Genomic DNA, 20,034 nt, shown 5'->3' on the forward strand with positions numbered 1-20,034 from the left:
AGTATATCTAAAACAAACTTTTAGGAAAAAGTTTTTTCATTTTTGTAAGAGTTTTCCATAAAAAGTTAAACATGTATCTATGAATCAATCTGCCAGGGCCCCTAAAATTACTTTATTATATCAAACCTGCCTGGGCCCCTAGAATTACTTTATTTATGTCCAGCCTACCTAGGACCCTTAAATTATTTTACTCTATCCAACCAGTCTGGGTCCCTAAAATTACTTTATTATATCCAGATTCATTGAATCTAGATTAATATTATGGGATTTGTCAGGTAAATTCACTTTATAGTTACCACATATTCATCATATCTATGTTACTATTTATTCATTGTATCTATATTAATATTATGAGATTTGTCAGGTAAATTCACTTTATAGTTACCATATATTCATCATATCTGTGTTACTATTTATTCATTGTATCTAGAGTAATATTATGGGAATGTTTATACAGACTTGATACTTCATTGTTGTGTTAGTTGTCCTTATATGTCAAATTTTAGAAACTCTTTCTGGGATTTCCTTACTGATAAATTTCCACTGAGCCTGCACATTACTTTATTTAATGCAGAAGATGAGCTGCAACTACAATATCTTCTAGGTAAAAGGTTGCCATCAGGTGTAATTGACAAAGAAAACTCAAGCTATTCGTCCTGTATGCAGCATACTTTGTCATGCAGTGTGCAGCTATCTTCTGCAAATAAGGTACTGAAACTTGCAACTTATGCAGTTGACGAATGTCACTTTGTTGACAGATATAGTGTAAGAATTTGTATTCTAATTTTTTTAATTTTTAAAAAATTTTTTTTAATACTTATCTTTTGATTGTATTCAGATGACTTATTCTTATATCATGTAATCTTCCATGAAAGGAAATAAAGATGATGGTGATAAAGATGATGATGATGATGATGAAGTAAATTCACTTCATAGTTAGCATATATTCATCATATCTATGTTACTATTTATTCATTGTATTCAGATTAATATTATGGGATTTGTCAGGTAAATTCACTTCATAGTTACAATATATATATTCATCATATCTGTGGTACTATTTATTCATTGTATCCGTGTTCATAATAAGTGTGTTTTACTGTATATACAAGAAATCTTGAATTACTGATCAGCTTTGGGGAGATTTCCAGACCTCATTATTTTGTCCAAGTTTTTTGTCTAAATCAAGGAGTCTCTCATGATCAGGAAGGCATCATAGAGGGGGCTTATATCCAAGATAGAACAACACTCTGATAAAAGGAATAATTTTATTGCAGAAAATGGCACAATCTCAGTTGAAGAAAAATGAGTACATACTGATTCATATAATCCAAGCAAGAAATGTGCCTTTTATTTAAATGTATGAATAGTGCATTTAAAAAAGAAGTACATGCCCTAGTACTTGGGGAAAAAAACCCACATATGGTCAGTCAGAGGTGTGGTTTAATTCCACATGATTGGATTAACAAAAGGTAACATCAAAACTTATGAATGAAGTTCCACACCTGTATCCTGGAAGAGATGTACCATATAAAATCACTGCAAACTGCACAGACCCAGACCTGCTGTTGCATAATCCACAAACAGGCTGGTGCCTATGCATTTTGTTTGGATTAATTAAAAGAACAAGGAACACAGACCCATATCTGCTGTTGCATAATCCACAAACAGATTGGTGTCTATGCATTTTGTTTGAACTAATTAACAGAACAAGGAACACAGACCTTGATCTGCTGGTGCATTATGTGATGGCAAATCAGAATTTATTCTGTTTGCAGTTGTTCCCAACTTGTAAGCAAGTATAGATGGTATCTCTAAAACATACAGTACTCTCTCATTATAAGACAATCTATGGGACCCATTGAGTATGCCTCCTTATTAATGACAATGCCCTGTAATGAAATACATTATACAGTACTCTCTCATTATAAGACAATATATGGGGCCCATAGCGTATACTTCCTTATTAATGACAATGCCCTGTAATGAAATACATTATACAGTACTCATTATAAGACAATCTATGGGACCCATAGAGTATACCTCTTTATTAATGACAATGCCCTGTAATGAAATACATTAGAATTATAAATTTACTACCTTATAATGTATCCATGTTCATACCCACCTTGTAAAGCAAAATGCTTTAATAAAGTGTCTTACATTAAGATAATACTGGCATAATAAAGAATACATTTGGCATAATGTAAAATGCACACCAGAGATTTGAAATTTTGCAGATTTGTTTTCTCCTCTTAAAAAAATAAATACAGTAGTCCCTCTGTATAAACAACTCAGTATAAAGCTTCCCTTATATCACTTGACTCTGGTCTTGGATTCCATATTGAGGATGAATGTAGTTTTTATGTTTTTCCCCTCTATATGGTAACCTCATTTACACCTCAGTACACTTTAATGGAACCCCTTTTTTGCTGTAAAGGTCCACCACAGTACACTTTAATGGCACCCCTTTTTGTTGTAAGGGCCCACCACAGTACACTTTAATTGTATCTCTATTTACTGTAAGGGCCCATAGTCATGTTAAATTTATGTAAAAAAAACAATAATAATTAAAGTGGTGAAGAGAAAAATCTTTCTAGTTCTACAGTATACATATCTTCAAACCACACATGAATTGCATCTTTTGACAAACCAGATGAAGGAAATAATTTGCAATATATCTATCTTTAATAAAGATAAACAATAAACTAATTTGGACACTAACTTGTCTTGTGCATAATCATATGATTGCATTCTAAAATTATTGATGAAATATTGAGGAAAGTATAATCTCCAAAATGGGATAGGCACTTAAAACATGAAATTAAAACATTTTGTAATGTGCCTACTTAGCGACATTCATTATTCACACAGAACACATTTCTTTTGGGTCACGGTTTATGATATGAATGTATTTTGATCTTTGTACATTTATACATAGTGCTATTTTGTATGTATTTTGATACAGTGTTATAGACCCAATCTTTTTAGATTTATAGTGTATTTTTATCTTTGTAGATTTATACAGTGTTATTCTGTATGTATTTTGATACAGTGTCATAGATCCAATCTTTTTAATTTAATAGTGTATTTTGATCTTTGCAGATTTATACATAGTGTTATTTTGTATTTTGATATAGTGTCATAGATGCAATCTTTGTCAATTAATAGTGTAATTTGATCTTTGCAGATTTATACATAGTGTTATTTTGTGTGTATTTTGATACAGTGTCATAGATCCAATCTTTGTAGATTTATACATAGTGTTATTTTGTATCTATATAGCTGTATGTAGCCGTTTTCCATTTGAAAAATGACTTTTTTAAAGTAATATTTATCTGGCTTTATCATCTTAAAATGTGCAAACTAATTAGTGTGAATTGGTTTTCTGTCATGTGTATAAATTTGTGTGGTTTAGTAGAAAATGACATGTTCATCAGTACTGTACATACAATCCTTGACATAATGCAGTACAGGGGTCCTATTTTCTTCCATGAACAACCCTTTTTGTTGTGTCTTTACAGCAGTCAGGAAGCCTGTAGCTCTGGTACCACATTAACCAAAGTGAATCCATGTTACTACTCATATGTGAAGGTAATATACAAAGTAACATAATCAATTTTATGCCTCTAAAGTTTAAAATATTAACAACATGGATGTCCAATCATTCTCTAAAATATAAAATTTAATTTTAGAAGCATTATCAGTATGGTACATCCTCTACTGAAGTTTCATACCTTCAATCCATGGCTGAAAAGTTGATAATTGAGAGTACTTATCTATTGACACATTAATTGCAACAAATTTTTGAAATATTGTATGGATGATATATTCTTTAATGAAGAATGTATGCAAGACCCAAGAATAAAATAATTATCAACCAGAAAATTTATTAATTTGCTGATTGATTGATTGATTGACTGACAGAATTGGTCCAAAAACTTTGTAAATTCTGCTGCTGATACAGCTTTTTCTTTAGTAAGACAACTCAGATGAGGGGGGAGGTGGTGAAAGATAGACTGGAACTCGTTTTTATTACGTAACAGATACAGAATTATGATGCACTTCATAATACGTTTTCTCTCTGGTACATTCCATCAAAATGTAATGGTTAGAGTGGTTACCTATGGTAACTTAACATTCAATTAGTGTAGCAGAGAAAAAGCATGCTATGAGACAAAATTTAATTTCTTTTCATCATGAATAGAACACACTGGTTTTATGATATTTAAAAGACATCAGTAAATAAAAACAAAAACCAAAATTACAATGTTCATTTTCACCATGTGACACATATGACAGCATTTGAAAATAATCTGAATGGAAAGTCACATCCTAAATATATTAGTATGAAATGGACACAGCACCTCAGTCACTAGTAACAGACGCCGACTCTGAGTGTTGAACATATATTGAAATCTGAATAATAAACATATAGCATTTTTAAATTAGTGAAGGTCATATGAATTCATTGTATGCCTGTCTTATGCTAGGCATATTATGTTACAGCATCCTTCACCCTGTAGAGAAACCTCCAACCAGTTTGCTTGTCCAGCTCATAACTTTACAAAAGTATATATATCATAACTAGACTGCCTATTGTTTACCAAAGCAATGTCACCTGCCTCAGGGTCATGGTTGTTGCAAGGTAAAATGTAATTCTTTGACTTGTATCCTTTTCTGCAGGATAACTTCTGACCTACAGAAGATATTTCAATGAAACTTTGACCAGGAATATACAATGAACAGTTCATGTGCTGTGTTACATAATCATGGTGTGTTGTGTTACATAACCATGGTGTGTTGTGTTACATAACCATGGCATGTTGTGTTACATAACCATGGTGTGTTGTGTTACATGACCATGGTGTGTTGTGTTATATAACCTAGGCTCCTCCTGCCTCAAGGTCAAGTTAACAGCAAGGAAAAATACAATTATATCCATGTTTAGAGCATAACTTTTGAACCATGAAAGATATTTTAATGAAACTTTAGACAATTTTATATGATGTATAGGCCATGTCAAATACCACAGTGATACCCACGCCTGAAGCCTTGTTCACACTGAAGGAAACTTGAATTTCTACTTGCATCATTGTCTGGAGTTTAACTTTTGAACTACTCAAAATATTTTGACAAACTTTAACTATACCATGATTTGACAGTGTGTTACTTACCATAGTTATGACTATATCTCAAGGACAAAGGCATGGCAAAGGAAAATATATTTATGCAAGTCAACTGGACTGAACAGAATACTGTTTCTATATTTATGCAAGTCAACTGGACTGAACAGCATACTACTTCTATATGTATGCCAGTCAACTGGATTGAACAGCACAGTGACTGCTTCTATATGTATGCAAGTCAACTGGACTGAACAGCATACTGCTTCTATATGTATGCAAGTCAACTGGACTGAACAGCATACTGCTTCTATTTTTATGTAAGTCAACTGAATTGAACAGAATACTGCTTCTATATGTATACAAGTCAATCAATTGAACAGAATACTGCTTCTATATGTATGCAAGTCAACTGAATTGAACAGAATGCTGCTTATATATGTATGCAAGTCAACTGAATTGAACAGAATACTGCTTCTATATGTATACAAGTCAATCAATTGAACAGAATACTGCTTCTATATGTATGCAAGTCAACTGAATTGAACAGAATGCTGCTTATATATGTATGCAAGTCAACTGAATTGAACAGAATACTGCTTCTATATGTATACAAGTCAATCAATTGAACAGAATACTACTTCTATATGTATGCAAGTCAAATGAATTGAACAACATACTGCTTCTATATGTATGCAAGTCAACTGGATTGAGCAGCATACTGCTCCTATATGTATGCAAGTCAACTGAATTGAACAGAATACTGCTTCTATATTTATGCAAGTCAACTGAATTGAACAGCATACTGCTTCTATATGTATGCAAGTCAACTGAATTGAACAGCATACTGATTCTATATGCAAGTCAACTGAATTGAACAGCATACTGCTTCTATATGTATGCAAGTCAACTGGATTGAACAACATACTGCTTCTATATGTATGCAAGTCAACTGAATTGAACAGCATACTGCTTCTGTACGTATGCAAGTCAACTGAATTGAACAGAATACTGATTCCATATGTATGCAAGTCAACTGGATTGAACATCATACTGCTTCTATATATATGAAAGTCAATGAATTGAACAGAATATTGTTTCTATATGTACACAAGTCAACTGAATTGAACAGAATACTGCTTCAATATGTATGCAAGTCAACTGGATTGAACAGCATGCTGCTTCTACATGTATGCAAGTCAACTGCATTGAACAGTTGTTGTTGTTGGGTTTAATGCCATTTTTCAGCACATGATAGGCTATACATGGCAGCCATTATTAATGGTGGAGGAAGAACCTGGGAATACCCCAGAAAGAACCACCGACCCACGAGAAGCTACTGGCAAGCTTTCTCACATACCCACCTTAGCCGAATCCGAGACTCAAACCCATGCAGACATAGGTAAGATGGTGGTGATCCGTAACGGAGAGCGCTTTAGACCACTTGGCCACTCAGGGCCCCTGAACTGAACAGAATACTGCTTCTATATGTATGCAAGTCAACAGAATTGAACAGCATACTACTAATATTTCATTATAGAAAGGAAAAGTGGCAAGGATAAAAATATGCAGAATTAACATGAAATAAAAAATATCCACCTTGCCATTTAATATGAACTAGTTTAATCATCAAATTAGCAATGTATTACAGAAATTGTTTTTATTTAATATGCATACCAGCACTCACTTTTACTCCAAAAATACTTGACAGTCCCTTTTCACTTATGTACCATATCTGTTTATTTTTACATATCATGCTAATTATCCAGATTTTACAGATGTTTCAGACTGCTATGGTGGCCTAGTGGTTAGAGCATCCACCTCAGATGTGGGAGGTTGTAGGTTTGAACCTTGGCTGAGTCATACCAAAGACTTATAAAAATGTTAATAACAGCTTCCTCGCTAGGTACTCAGTATCTGGAGGTCAGTGTTAGGACTGGTCAGCCTGGTGTCATGATAATGTAATTGGGCGGGACATCATGTTACATGTTTGCAGCATGATGCCCCAGTGCTAGACATCACTATAAACTGCTGCACTGCAGACACCGTAGCAATATGACTGAAATTTTTTTAAAGCTATATTATACTTCTGACTCACACATACACACAGAGTAGTTTGTCTCATGTATACTATTTACAGCTTGTCCCAAGTAAACTATTTATAGCTTGTCCCATGCATACTATTGATAGTTTGTCCCATGTATACTATTTAAAGTTTGTTCCATGTATACCATTTACAGTTTATCCCATGTGCACTATTGATAGATTGTCCCATATACTCTATTTATAACCTCTTCAAGAGCTGCTGTTGTAACTTTAGTACTGGCACTGTCTTTACAGGTACTGAGTATTCAGACTAAATAGATAGTGAAACCTGTTATTAACAGCAAAATGTTATGGTCTTGAGTATCCATTACAGACAGGTTTCACTGTACATGGGTACCATATTTGTTCTTTATATACCCTTAAATGTTACACACCTACAACAAATCATTTTCTGATATAGAACTTAAAGAATTATTTCATTCCATATCACCTGGCTGTCTGAAAAACTATAACTACTATGTGAAGTCATACTAATTACCCCACCCCATCCAATTCTCATAAGATGTGAAGTTTACCTTCTGAGATTGGGGGGGGGGATACGATTCACAATGGGTCAAATTCTGACAACAGCAGATGAGCCCAAGTAGAGGTTTTTTATGAGTGCAGCTTTGTTTTAGTCAAACTTATAGAATGTCAACATTTTCTACTGTTGACCTTGAGTTGCTCACAGGGTTTTGAGAACTTTTGACCTGCCATTATAAAATGTGCTGGCAGCTTTCGATCATCACTGTTGATTCTATATTATTTTGCAATAGCAGACCAGGGTCTTTCTTACTGTCAGTGAAGAAAACTGATTAGTGGAAGCATCTGATGGAGTAAAGCATAAATATATGAGCCAAATAATTTAGTTTTAAAAACCAAATCAAGATTAGATTGTGGGGAAAATGTGTAGCATGCTGCATCTGGAGGATAAGGTATGATTCTATTTCATATTCTTTAATTATCGTCAGGTAAAAGGATGCAAACTTCATCTCTGGAGTACTTAGGTAGCAAAATGAAGAATCCCTGAATAATATCTGAATGTGTTGCAGTCTTTCTCACAAATCATGTGCAGATAAATCTCATTCAAAACCCACTCACAGTTTATTCTTCTCTTCTTTAAGACAGGAGCAGTAATTTCAGAAAATAATATTGGGGGAGAACAACTTATGTTGTTTTAGCTAGCTTATAGCCTTCTTCCAATGTCAGTAATTAAATAAATTAAGTAGTCAGTAGTTGATTTAGGTTGAAGTGTCAGATATTTAGCAGTTTGCCTTGAATCAGTAAGCTTTCGGATTCACAAGTTTTTGTATTCTTTCCAGGACAAGAAAAATGTTCTGCTTGTACAAACGTTCATTGCTGAGATCAATGTAATTAAACCTTGCAAGGATCTTCCGCACCTGATCAGGGGCGCTATCCAAAGGAGAGAACCTGAGTAAAACTGGTATGATCGGCTTGTTGAAGGTTTCAGCCAATGTGAGATCCTTTTTGCAGTTATCACTTTGGAGATATTTTGGGGTGATACAACTGAGGACAACTGAGGCAGCTTTCATGTTCCGTTGTATCTGGATCTGAAGATTGTCCGTTAATGCATCATGGTGCGTGGTGATGCTTCGGGTGCTGCGGCTACTATTGGAACGGTTCGGAGGCTGGTTGATGGTAATATCAGCCCAACACGGCAGACTGTTGGTCTCCAGCACCCGTTTGATGTCTTCTACTTTGGCCTGCATGTCCCACTGATAGCTAATAAACACCTTGGGCTCACCCTCAGACATGTGCTCATCTAGAATTCCATCTAAACAAATGAATAGAGGAAATAAGCTCTTATTAAATGTAAATTGTAACATTTTTTGTGTCATTACCTGTTTTATGGTATCAATACATCAAAATTTATTTACAAAATGACACTTTTGCTAATTATTATTGTGTTACATTTGTTAGACCACTTCAGATACAATGGTATAATTTGTAGTCATGGGGTAACAGGGTCATGAGGTCAATAGTTGCACCACCCTATATATGGAATCACTCTATAATGAAGTGTGTTACAAGGATGAGATGTATATCAGTAATGGTATATAAAGATCACCTACTGGTAAAAAGCACTACTTGATGGTCCTCTAAGCAGCGGCATAGCAAGTATACCCCCCACAAACAAAATTAACAAAACTTAATTTTGTGGCCTCTTCACAACATGAAAGGTTGTTTGATGGGAATTTTCGACCACCCCTACCATGACACACACACACAACTCCCTAAACTGGTTTACTTCTTACTTAACTGATAGAGTGCAGAAAGTATCTTTAAATGGTCAACTTTCTGAAAGTAAAAATATTGATTGTGGAGTACCACAGGGCTCTATCCTTGGACCTCTGTCATTCATTCTATTTATCAAAGATTTACCTCTTAAGATTGGAACTTCAATTTCTTCCACTGACCTCTATGCTGATGATACTACACTGTCTGAGATGGGTAAATTTTTACCGAAATGGCACTTGAAAATAACTTACAAGATGCTCTCAACAGACTTCAAGTATGGTGCAAGGAAAACAGTATGATCATAAATACAGAAAAAATGAAAGTCCCACTAGTTACAGCACAACAAAAATGAGCAAGGCTAGATAGCGACAAACTCCAGGTTATATTTAACAATGTGAGCCTTAATATGACCTCTCGAGATAGAATTCTTAGCGTATTCATGGATAACAATCTTACTTGGTCTATTCACATTAAACATGTTTCAAAAAAGGTTAATTCTTATATTTGGCTACTGAGGAAAATCAAAACATACATTCCTCTTCAATATAGAGTCATCTTTTATAAAAGTTACATTCAGCCATATCTGGACTACTATAATGTAATTTGGGGTAATACCTCTAATTCAAACATAACAACACTTTTAAGACTCCAAAAGAGGGCTTGCCATTTAATTCTAGATCAACGTATAGACAATTTTCAGGATGCAATAAATAATATTAAGGTTTTAACAATACATGAAAGAATATTTCTTAGAAAGGCCAAATTGATGTATAAAGTATCCAGAAAAGCCATTCCTGTCTATCTAAGCAATATCTTTCACCAAAGAGATGCTGATGGTACTCCAAATTTAAGTTCCATAAGAAGTAAAAATTACATTATACCAAGGTCAAAGAAGGAATTGTTTAAAAAAGTTTTCAATATACTGGTCCACTGGTATGGAACAACATTCCCAGTAACATAAGGCAGGCTCCTATCATTTCTTCTTTTCATAATCAATGTCTTAAATGGATGAAATCTTTAGAAAATTGAACAGTTCTAGTACAAAAAAGACCGCCTGCTTTTCTGTAATTCTGCATCCTTTTCATAGTTGAATTTTTCAATGCAGGATGATATTTTATGTTTCATATATGTTTATGTTTTCATAGATGCCTGTGCATGTGTTCCAGACTTGATACTTAGAATTTTAAAATTACTTATTTAGTGTCAAGCTAGATATTTCACATCATGTTATATATACTGTATATATTGTACATAACCGTGATAGAAGGCCTCAAGGTAGATTAGTTCTGTAACTAACTGAGTTACCTTCTCTAAATAAAGTCTTTATTATTATTATTATTATTATCATTACACACACACACACACACAAATACCCACTGACCCCTTGCAGTTGCAGGGTTATCTTGGTGTTTGCTATAATACCATTGCCTTTAAATGGTTTGACTGTACACTGTACCTCTTACACTTGAATCTGAACAAAGGGTTTTGCAAAATCAGTTTCTTTACAAAATGTTTGAAACTAATGTCTAAAATATTATAATTAATGCTATTTATTTCTGCTTATGAAGTTTTTAGCCCAGGAAACATAGCTATTTTACACCCACCCACTACCCCGAACACCCCAGTTGATTAATTGTTGTTTTGAAGTTTGACGTGACTTATAAGTGAGTACATACAGTACTTCAATATTGGATGTGTGAAACTTCCATATTCTCCCCCCCCCCAACAGCAGGATAATGGAGATCAAAAAGGATACATCCAGTGTAGCTGAAATGTTCTGATGTTGATTTTGTATTGGATATATTCAGCATTTTGTTTATTTAGATTTTTTTCCCAATAAGTTATTTTGCTTTGATGACTAGTTAGCTGACAAAGCCATCAAAAGCAAACTGACATTCACTATCCACAATTGATCCATGTTGACCCACAAAATGTTTACCATTCCTGCAACTGACATGTGGGTTCAGTATTAGATCAATTTTAAGTACCATACATGCTCATTTATAAGTTGAGTCCAGCTGCAAACTGCACAGACCAAGATCTACCATAATATAATGTGCTGGTAGATATGGGTCTGTGCAATTTGTTTTGATTAATCATTATAACAAGCAACGTAGATCGTGATCTGTGGGCACTTTATGCTATGACAGATCAGCATTGTTATTATTTGCTGTTTGATTTTACTTATAAGCAAGGATATACAATAGGAATCACACAAACAGCTGAACAGAGAAAAATTTATCTTTATGGCTGACAAACTCGTGTACATAGGCTAGATTGGAGATAAAGAGGGATGCATTCTCTTAAAGTTAATGTTCAGGTTATAGTCAAGGTCACAGTCCAGGCCAGTCAAGGCCACAGTTCAGGCCACAGTTCAGGCTACTGTACAGTTCACAGTCAGGTTCATGTACAAAGTCATGTACATAGGCTAGATTGGAGACAAAGAGGAACTACATCCTCTGAAAGTTAATGTTCAGGTCATAGTCAAGGTCACAGTCCAGGCCAGTCAAGGCCACAGTTCAGGCTACTGTACAGTTCACAGTCAGGTTCATGTACAAAGTCATGTACATAGGCTAGATTGGAGACAAAGAGGGACTGCATCCTCTGAAAGTTAATGTTCAGGTCATAGTCAAGGTCACAGTCCAGGCCAGTCAAGGCCACAGTTCAGGCTACTGTACAGTTCACAGTCAGGTTCATGTACATAGGCTAGATTGGAGACAATGAGGGACTGCATCCTCTGAAAGTTAATGTTCAGGTCATAGTCAAGGTCACAGTCCAGGCCAGTCAAGACCACAGTTCAGGCTACTGTACAGGTCACAGTCAGGTTCAGCAACAGTCCAGGCCACAGACAAGACACACTTCAGGCAATAGTCCAGGCCACAGTAATGTCACAGTTCAGACCACAGTCTAGTCCTACATGTAAGACCTCGACACTGATATTTATGTTTTGGGCATCATAGCACTAAAACAAAAATAACATGTGCTGTGTCTTACATTGTAGGACTAGCCACAGTTCAGGTTCTGGTACCAAAGAATGATTGAGCTGAAGTAAAATCTAGGACTGGTGAAATATAATTAACCTTTCCTTCCTAATCTGTAAAAAATACTGCATACCCAACTACAAAAAGGCGAACACGGATCATTGGATGCAATCCAGCCTTACAGCAGAGTAAGCAGATAGAAGTCGATAGTGACGTGATGGTACACTGTGATTGGGGATGTAAGCTCATATAGAGTTGAATCAGTGATTAGACACATCAAGGATGACTGAAAAGAATATCCAAATGCTTTTGCATCTTGCACCTAAATCAAGAGTGTTAGGAACTACTAAGCTGGAAAGTGAAGATTTATCTTTGATCTTTGAAGTGAAGAAATTTCAGAAGTACTTGTAATGGAGATCCTTCATGTTAATCATTTGAAATAATGATAGGCCAAAATAAGGTGTTCTGTCATTAGCAACATCTGCAGTTCAGAATGGTATCATATACTGCAATTCTGAGGAAGATAATAATTGTGACTTATTGTCAACATTATCTTTATAGAGTCATTTAACAGTATCTTGGAGATAAAAATTGAGTTTGTCAACTTCTCAAAAATGTACAAGCTTCTGATTGTTGCAGGAACATATGAAAAGATCCAGTTCTAGTCAAAGTGTTCAAGTTTACTTGCAACAAATGGCCTAATACAAACACAAATCCTAAACTTAAACCCTATTTAAGCTGCAGAGAATAGCTGTCTATCTTATGGTTCCCTCTTCCATGGAAGTTAAGACATCAAATTCTCCAAGAATTGCATGAATATTCTGCTGCATGAAGAGCATGGCCACTCAGCTATCTTTGGTGGTAAAGGATTCATGATATTGATGTTTTCTATTGTAGACATTTACTCGGAATATTCTAATGAACACCACTACCAAGAATTGCATAAGCCCTAAGGATGTTGTTTAGTTCAACTGTCCTACCAGAGAAAGTAGTTAGTAAAGAAAAAAACAAACCACAATGTACATCAATGAAACATGTTCTGATGAAGTCATTATTAATCGTAGGGTACCAGTTTTCATGGTTTTCATTTTTGAAAGCTAGACCACAAATTTAAAGGCAGAATAGCTGACCTTCAAAGTACACCCACACCCACTCCCTTGCAGTATGGCATGGTAAAGTATAAGTTTGTTTTTTATTCCAATAGTATTTACAGTGCTGAAAAATGTATCACATGATATGTTTATGAAGATGAGGGACAATGGAGATTTATTTATTACAAATTTAATTCGCAAGCAAAATTGTACAAACCTGAATCTCTGTACTAATTTAATGTAACCTGTAGTAATAAATGCAAACACAGTTTGTGTTTTTCTTTAATTTTAATTTTTTTTATTATATCCATTTATAAAACAAATCATCAAAAAAACTTTATGCAACCCAATGTAATTATGAAATCCTGGAGAAAGCAGTATGTATGTGTGTGTGTGTGTGTGTGTGTGTAGTAGTGCTTTAGAGCACTAAGGCACAAAAGTACCAACAAAAGGTTGTGTTCCAAATATGTGAAACTTAATTACACAAAAATCAGGAAGATAAAGCCCTCCAAATAAACGTACTATGCACAACAAGTCAAAATATAAAACAAAAGATGCAGAAATGTCTGTGAAATGTATATAAAATTACAGATAAAGGTACACATAACACATTTTAAATACTTTAAATATGAGCAAAAATTTCTTTGTAAAAACCATATTCCCTCAAAATTTACAAGATTTTCTGGGGTGGTAAATCCTCATACAGTTTCTTCTAGCCGTTCACATCAAAATTTGACTTCTAACCTGCAGTTGAAATTGTTAAAATCAACAAGACTGTGTTCCACTGGCAATGTAGACATTCTGCATTAAAGTTACATAAAATATAATGTCAATCACAGTCTGTGTCTTTTTTAGGTACACATGTTCTTGAAATATATTAGTCCTGTTTATCTATCCAGCATAATGTATGGTTTATTATCACTGTTCCATACTGAATAGATATATGAATCTGGAATAATTAATGTGTCTGATTCAAACATTAGACTGTTTTCACAGTATTTCTTTTACATTTTGCTGACAATGAATACTTCCAATATTCCACTGAGCAAATGTAACATGAGGACAGTTATTTTCTAAATACATGAAGACTGTTATTTCTAAGAACACAAACACAGTTATTTTCAATGAACATGTACACATACCTTTTTTCTAAGAACAGGAACACTGATTTTTTCTAAGAATACAAACACCGTCATTTGGTAAGAACATGAATACTTATTTTCTAAGAACACAAAGTTATTTTCTAAGAACATGAACACAGTTAATTTCTAAAGACAAAAGCAGTTATTTTCTAAGAACACAAGCAAAGTTATTTTTATGAACAAGAGTAAAAAATTATTTTCTAAGACCATGAACAGACTTCTTTTCTAGAAACAAAAACACTTATTTTCTAAAAAGTTTTATACATATAACTAACTGCTGAATAAACAATCAGTTCTCAAAGTCCATTTTAATCACATTCATCCTAAACGAAGATTTTACAGTGAGCTGAGATTTTATCTGATACTGTAACATTTCCTTTTCATCTGATTTAGAAATTACCTGGACCAAATACCAATCATAAAGGCATGATTGTAGGTCCTCCTTGGATAATTTGTTGACAGGTTAATATGGGGATTATAACTTAATTCTTAACACATGCAGCTGACACAATGATATGCTGTCATTTTCCTTTAAAGGAGACAGCAGCTTCTCACAGCTGGCACAATGGTATGCTGTCATTTTCCTTTAAAGAAGACAGCAACCTCTCACAGCTGGCACAATGGTATGCTGTCATTTTCCTTTAAAGGAAACAGCAGCCTCTCACAGCTGGCACAATGATATGCTGTCATTTTCCTTTAAAGGAGACAGCAGCTTCTCACAGCTGGCACAATGGTATGCTGTCATTTTTCTTCGAAGGAGACAGCAGCCTCTCACAGCTGGCACAATAGTATGCTGTCATTTTCCTTTAAAGGAGACAGCAGTCTCTCACAGCTGTCACAATGGTATTCTGTCATTTTCCTTTAAAGGAGACTGCAACTTCTCACAGCGATATGCTTTGAAAACATCAAATTGTGCTACCATCTTCTGCACACTGACATTGGAACACTGAGTCGCATACAGAATTCAAATGGTATCTGAATCTGATCAACAGTTGTTCCCTGTGGATCAGGAGAGGTCTATAATGGTAGGAAATTTTACTCCCACTCTTTGACCACTGTGGCAGTAACACTGTAATAGCTGAAGGAGTGAAACCTCAACTTCAATAGCACTGGCTATATGTATATAATGTGTGAGTGTACATATATGCATGTATGAATATCTAGACGTACATAAACATTTACTGTATACTTAAGTGTGAAATACAGAAATTTATTGGCGAAATAATTTTTGTTTTCATTCCTCTATTTTCACATATGAAATATAAGATTTCCCATCATTCCATGTGCTGCTCAATTGTGTGTGCCTACAGAAATTATACCGGCAACAACAAAAATGAGCATTTTATGAGAGAACAAATAAATAGAAACTATTACATTTCAGATATGGAAAGTCATTTCTGCTAAAGAAATATGACTTGTTGCCATTTGTGTTTTTCTCTGAAGTTATTTACCCCTACTTCCTTAACAACAGTGATGATGCATTTTTTAATTGGATTTTGTTTTCAGATAGCATGAAATAGTTTACAAAATTTTAAAAAATGTAATTAACTGCAACAAATTTGGTCAAACCAATCCTACCACTCTCATAAATCACTTGATCAACCTATATAGGTGAATTTGTAAAAAGGCAGGGTGGGGTATTGTGCTGAAGAGTGAGTTTAATCTTTTAAGCTTTTGGTTCTGGACCTAGTCTGGCATATAATAAAAAGAAATAATTTTTACATAGATACCAGGTATATTTCATTCTGTGGTACCAAAAACAATATATTTCAACTTAAGGCTTTGCCACTCATTAAATTATCGCATTTGATATATCTCTTGTATTCAATGAATAAATGCTTGTACAGATCAGATTTTACTGTATATATCAAACATACCACCATCGATTTCAGTAACAGATTTCATTGTACACCTTTATACTTGCTAATTGTCAATTAGCTAAAGGCAAATAAAGATTCGTAGGATTTTATGTTCAAAGACAGAAGATCTGTTTTGAAAAAGTTTGCTTTGCTATGATTGGCATTTTTTGTGTGCCTAATCATGTCGAAAGCTGTCGTGTTTTTTATAGTAGTTTTTCTAAACTCTGAAAAAACCTGATTGTGAGATTAAACTCTTTTGTATATAAATACATGTAAAAAGATGTATGTTTTGTATTTAATTCCTATCTCTACATTTAGGCTAAGTGTTGACAATGAAATGAATAGGTTCAACCTACTTTTTGTACTAGCTTATGAGTCCAACTGCAAACTCCATAGACCTCGCTTTGCATAATGTACTGCAGATCTGGGTCTGTGCAGTTTGTTAGAAGTAATAAGTAGAACAAACAGCATAGACCCTGATATGCAAGAACATTATGCTATGGCAGATTGTTGTTTGCAGTTTGACTCAACTTATAAGTGAGTACATACTGTAATTACTGTGGTAGGGATTAATGGAGATGTATACATTATCCCTGAATATTTCTTTTCATGACAAACATTTCTGCTAAAGACCAACCTGAAGTTTGACATCCACAAACTCCAACTGATTCTCAGTATCCTAAACCTCACATGCTTAAAAGAATCACTAAAGAGGCAAGAATTATGAAAGAGGCAAGAGTCATGAAAGAGGCAAGAAACACTAAAGAGACAAGAATCATGAAAAAGGCAAGAATCACTGAAGAAGCAAGAATCACTAAAGAGGCAAGAATCACTAAAGAGGCAAGAATCACTAAAGAGGGAAGAGTCATGAAAGAGGCAAGAATCACTAAAGAGACAGGAATCACTAAAGAGGCAAGAATCATGAAAGAGGCAAGAATCACTAAAGAGACAAGAATCATGAAAGAGGCAAGAATCACTAAAGAAGCAAGAATCACTAAAGAGGCAAGAATCACTAAAGAAGCAAGAATCACTAAAGAGGCAAGAATCACTAAAGAGGCACAGGAATCACTAAACAGGCAGGAATCACTAAATTAAAGAGACAAGCTTAAAAATCAAGTAAGTCAAGCAAAAAAACAATCTTCTAAATCATCAGATGGCAAATTTTCTCCTGAAGCCAGAATGAGAATGTACTGTGAAAACTAAAAAAGAAAAAGAAAAACACTATCAAAATGCAGCACAAAAGCTCAATTCATTTGAGAAGGGGTACACTGTATTTAATTAAGACAACAGCAAGAAGAAAGAATTAGAAATTGAAATCTGGAACAATCACCAAAAACACCAGCTAGATGTACTGACCTTTTAGTCAAGGCTGAACACAAAATTATATACTGCATCTAGATCATCAACAAGGGCAAATATTTCCAGGGAAAGTGGCAAGAATGTATCAATACTGCAGATTCCCAGACATTCTCCTGTACTGTTATTTACACATTAAAAGGATAACTGTGAAAGTTGCTTCAGCAGAACAAAAATCCTCAGCCCTACTGATTGTGTATCGAGATTCCATAAAAGAATGAGTCATCAATGCCTGGACACTGATGAAATTCCATAAAAGAGTCATCATTGCCTGGACATAATATCAAGATTTCATACAGGAGTCATCAATGCCTGGATGCAGTGTCAAGATTCCAAAAAGGAGTCATCATTGACTTAGACACAATTTTAGATTCTATAAAGGAGTCATCAATACCTGGATGCAGTGTCAAGACTCCAAAAAGAAGTCATCATTGACTTAGACACAAATTTGAGATTCTATAAAGGAGTCATCAATGCCTGGATGCAGTGTCAAGACTCCAAAAAGAAGTCATCATTGACTTAGATGCAATTTTGAGATTCTATAAAGGAGTCATTAGTGCCTGGATGCAAAGTCAAGATTCCATAATGGAGTCATCATTCACAACATAGTTGGAAAATAATGTGTTTAATAATGGGAGCCATGTCATGACATAAGCATCCTTTAGTTTTGTACCCACAGTGAAATCAAATTGTTTTAATGATTCTTTTTCAGATAGTGTATTGCCTTTTATTTGTATTTCAGATAGTGTATTGCTTTTTATTTGTAATCTAATTCAACAAAATTTAGCACAGCCCTTACTTCTGGAGTAAGCAAGCATCTCTAAAGGCTTGAGCCCCTCTGCCATCTTGGTGAGGTAGGACTGCTCTAATACCACCCCTGGGACACGACGGAGTGGTTTAATATGATGTTCCAGGACATCCAAACTCTCAGTGTACATCTTGGTCTCAAAGTCAATTGCTGGACAATCACCTGCAGGAACACAAGAATTCAGTTAAAACCTGCAGAAAAGAAAACTAAAGCCTCATTAAAAGATTTTGACATTTTGTTTTTTCTAACAGCACTTTTAAGTTGTTATTGGCTATATCATGCTGGTGAAATGGCAGCTAAGTGTCTTTCCCAAGGACATCTCTAGGCAGCTGACCCAGGAGCTTTGGATTACAGTCTGATACTCAAATCAACTGAGCTACTTGGCTCATTTTCATCAAAAGAAAGTACTATCTTTATAATACATAGAATTGTAGCTTACATCCACATATATAATCATATGTTAAAAAAAAAACTGAGGAGATAAAATATCATTAACTCTTGACAATGTCCTGCATTGAATTTTCCATATTGGTGATAGTAATAATTTTAAAAAGTTCCAGAAGGCAGGGCAAGGAAAATTCTCACTGTAGCAGCCAATCAATAATGAGAATACTGTGCAAAAATTTCATGAGCTTACTTGAAACAATCAAATTCACTGAGAGTGGTATGTTAACGTGTTGACATATCAAAATTATTTAACTGCAAACACTGTGAGGTTCAGCAATTATATGATAAATTGATACAAGCTGTATTGACAATATTATTTTGTGGTTATATATGTTAATGTTTTACACATGGACAAAGTTCATAAACTGTATTCCTTTAAATTGACTAATATGCATACGTTTCACCTATCGATTGCTGTAAAAACTATATCCTAAAGTGCAACCCAAATAAGCAAACTTTAGAAAGTGAACACTTCATTTTCAATTGAGGTTCAGGTCTGAAATTAATTAAATTTCAGCAATACATATCAAAACCCAAGGAACACATTATGTAATGACATCTAAAAAGCAAGGTTTAAAGAAACAAAGACATGTTGGTATGATTTACAAGCTACTAAAGTCATTTTCATGAAAGTACAATATCTACTTTGTCATCAGTTCTATTAAGGATACAATTTCATCTGATATGAATTGTCTCTATACAACAAAATTAGTTATCTACCCTAACATGCTTTAAAAAACTCAAAGACAAAATACATACATACATAAATACAAAATAAAGCATAAAAAGAAGAAATAAACAGTATTGGTACAGCTGAGTATCAAGTATTATTGACATTCTAAATTTGGCACCATGTGCATTTCGATATCTATATGTTTTT

General features: G+C 34.3%; 1 protein-coding gene across 1 annotated transcript in view; it reads right to left on the reverse strand.

Moving 5' to 3' along the window:
- Positions 1–1,251: 1,251 nt before the first annotated feature.
- The window catches only part of LOC149807095 (uncharacterized), a 67,049-nt gene continuing 48,266 nt past the window's right edge, over positions 1,252–20,034 (reverse strand). Inside the window, exons 3-4 of the mRNA XM_089961899.1 lie at positions 18,699–18,869; positions 1,252–9,006 (exon numbers count right to left, since the gene is read on the reverse strand). Of these exons, the coding sequence (XP_089818025.1) occupies positions 8,492–9,006; positions 18,699–18,869 (686 nt within the window). The 3' untranslated portion in view covers positions 1,252–8,491. The remainder of the gene's footprint in view (positions 9,007–18,698; positions 18,870–20,034) is intronic.

This window comes from Sinohyriopsis cumingii, chromosome 1 (assembly GCF_028554795.1).
Source record: "Sinohyriopsis cumingii isolate HCF-2022 chromosome 1, ASM2855479v2, whole genome shotgun sequence".
NCBI lineage: Eukaryota > Metazoa > Mollusca > Bivalvia > Unionida > Unionidae > Sinohyriopsis > Sinohyriopsis cumingii.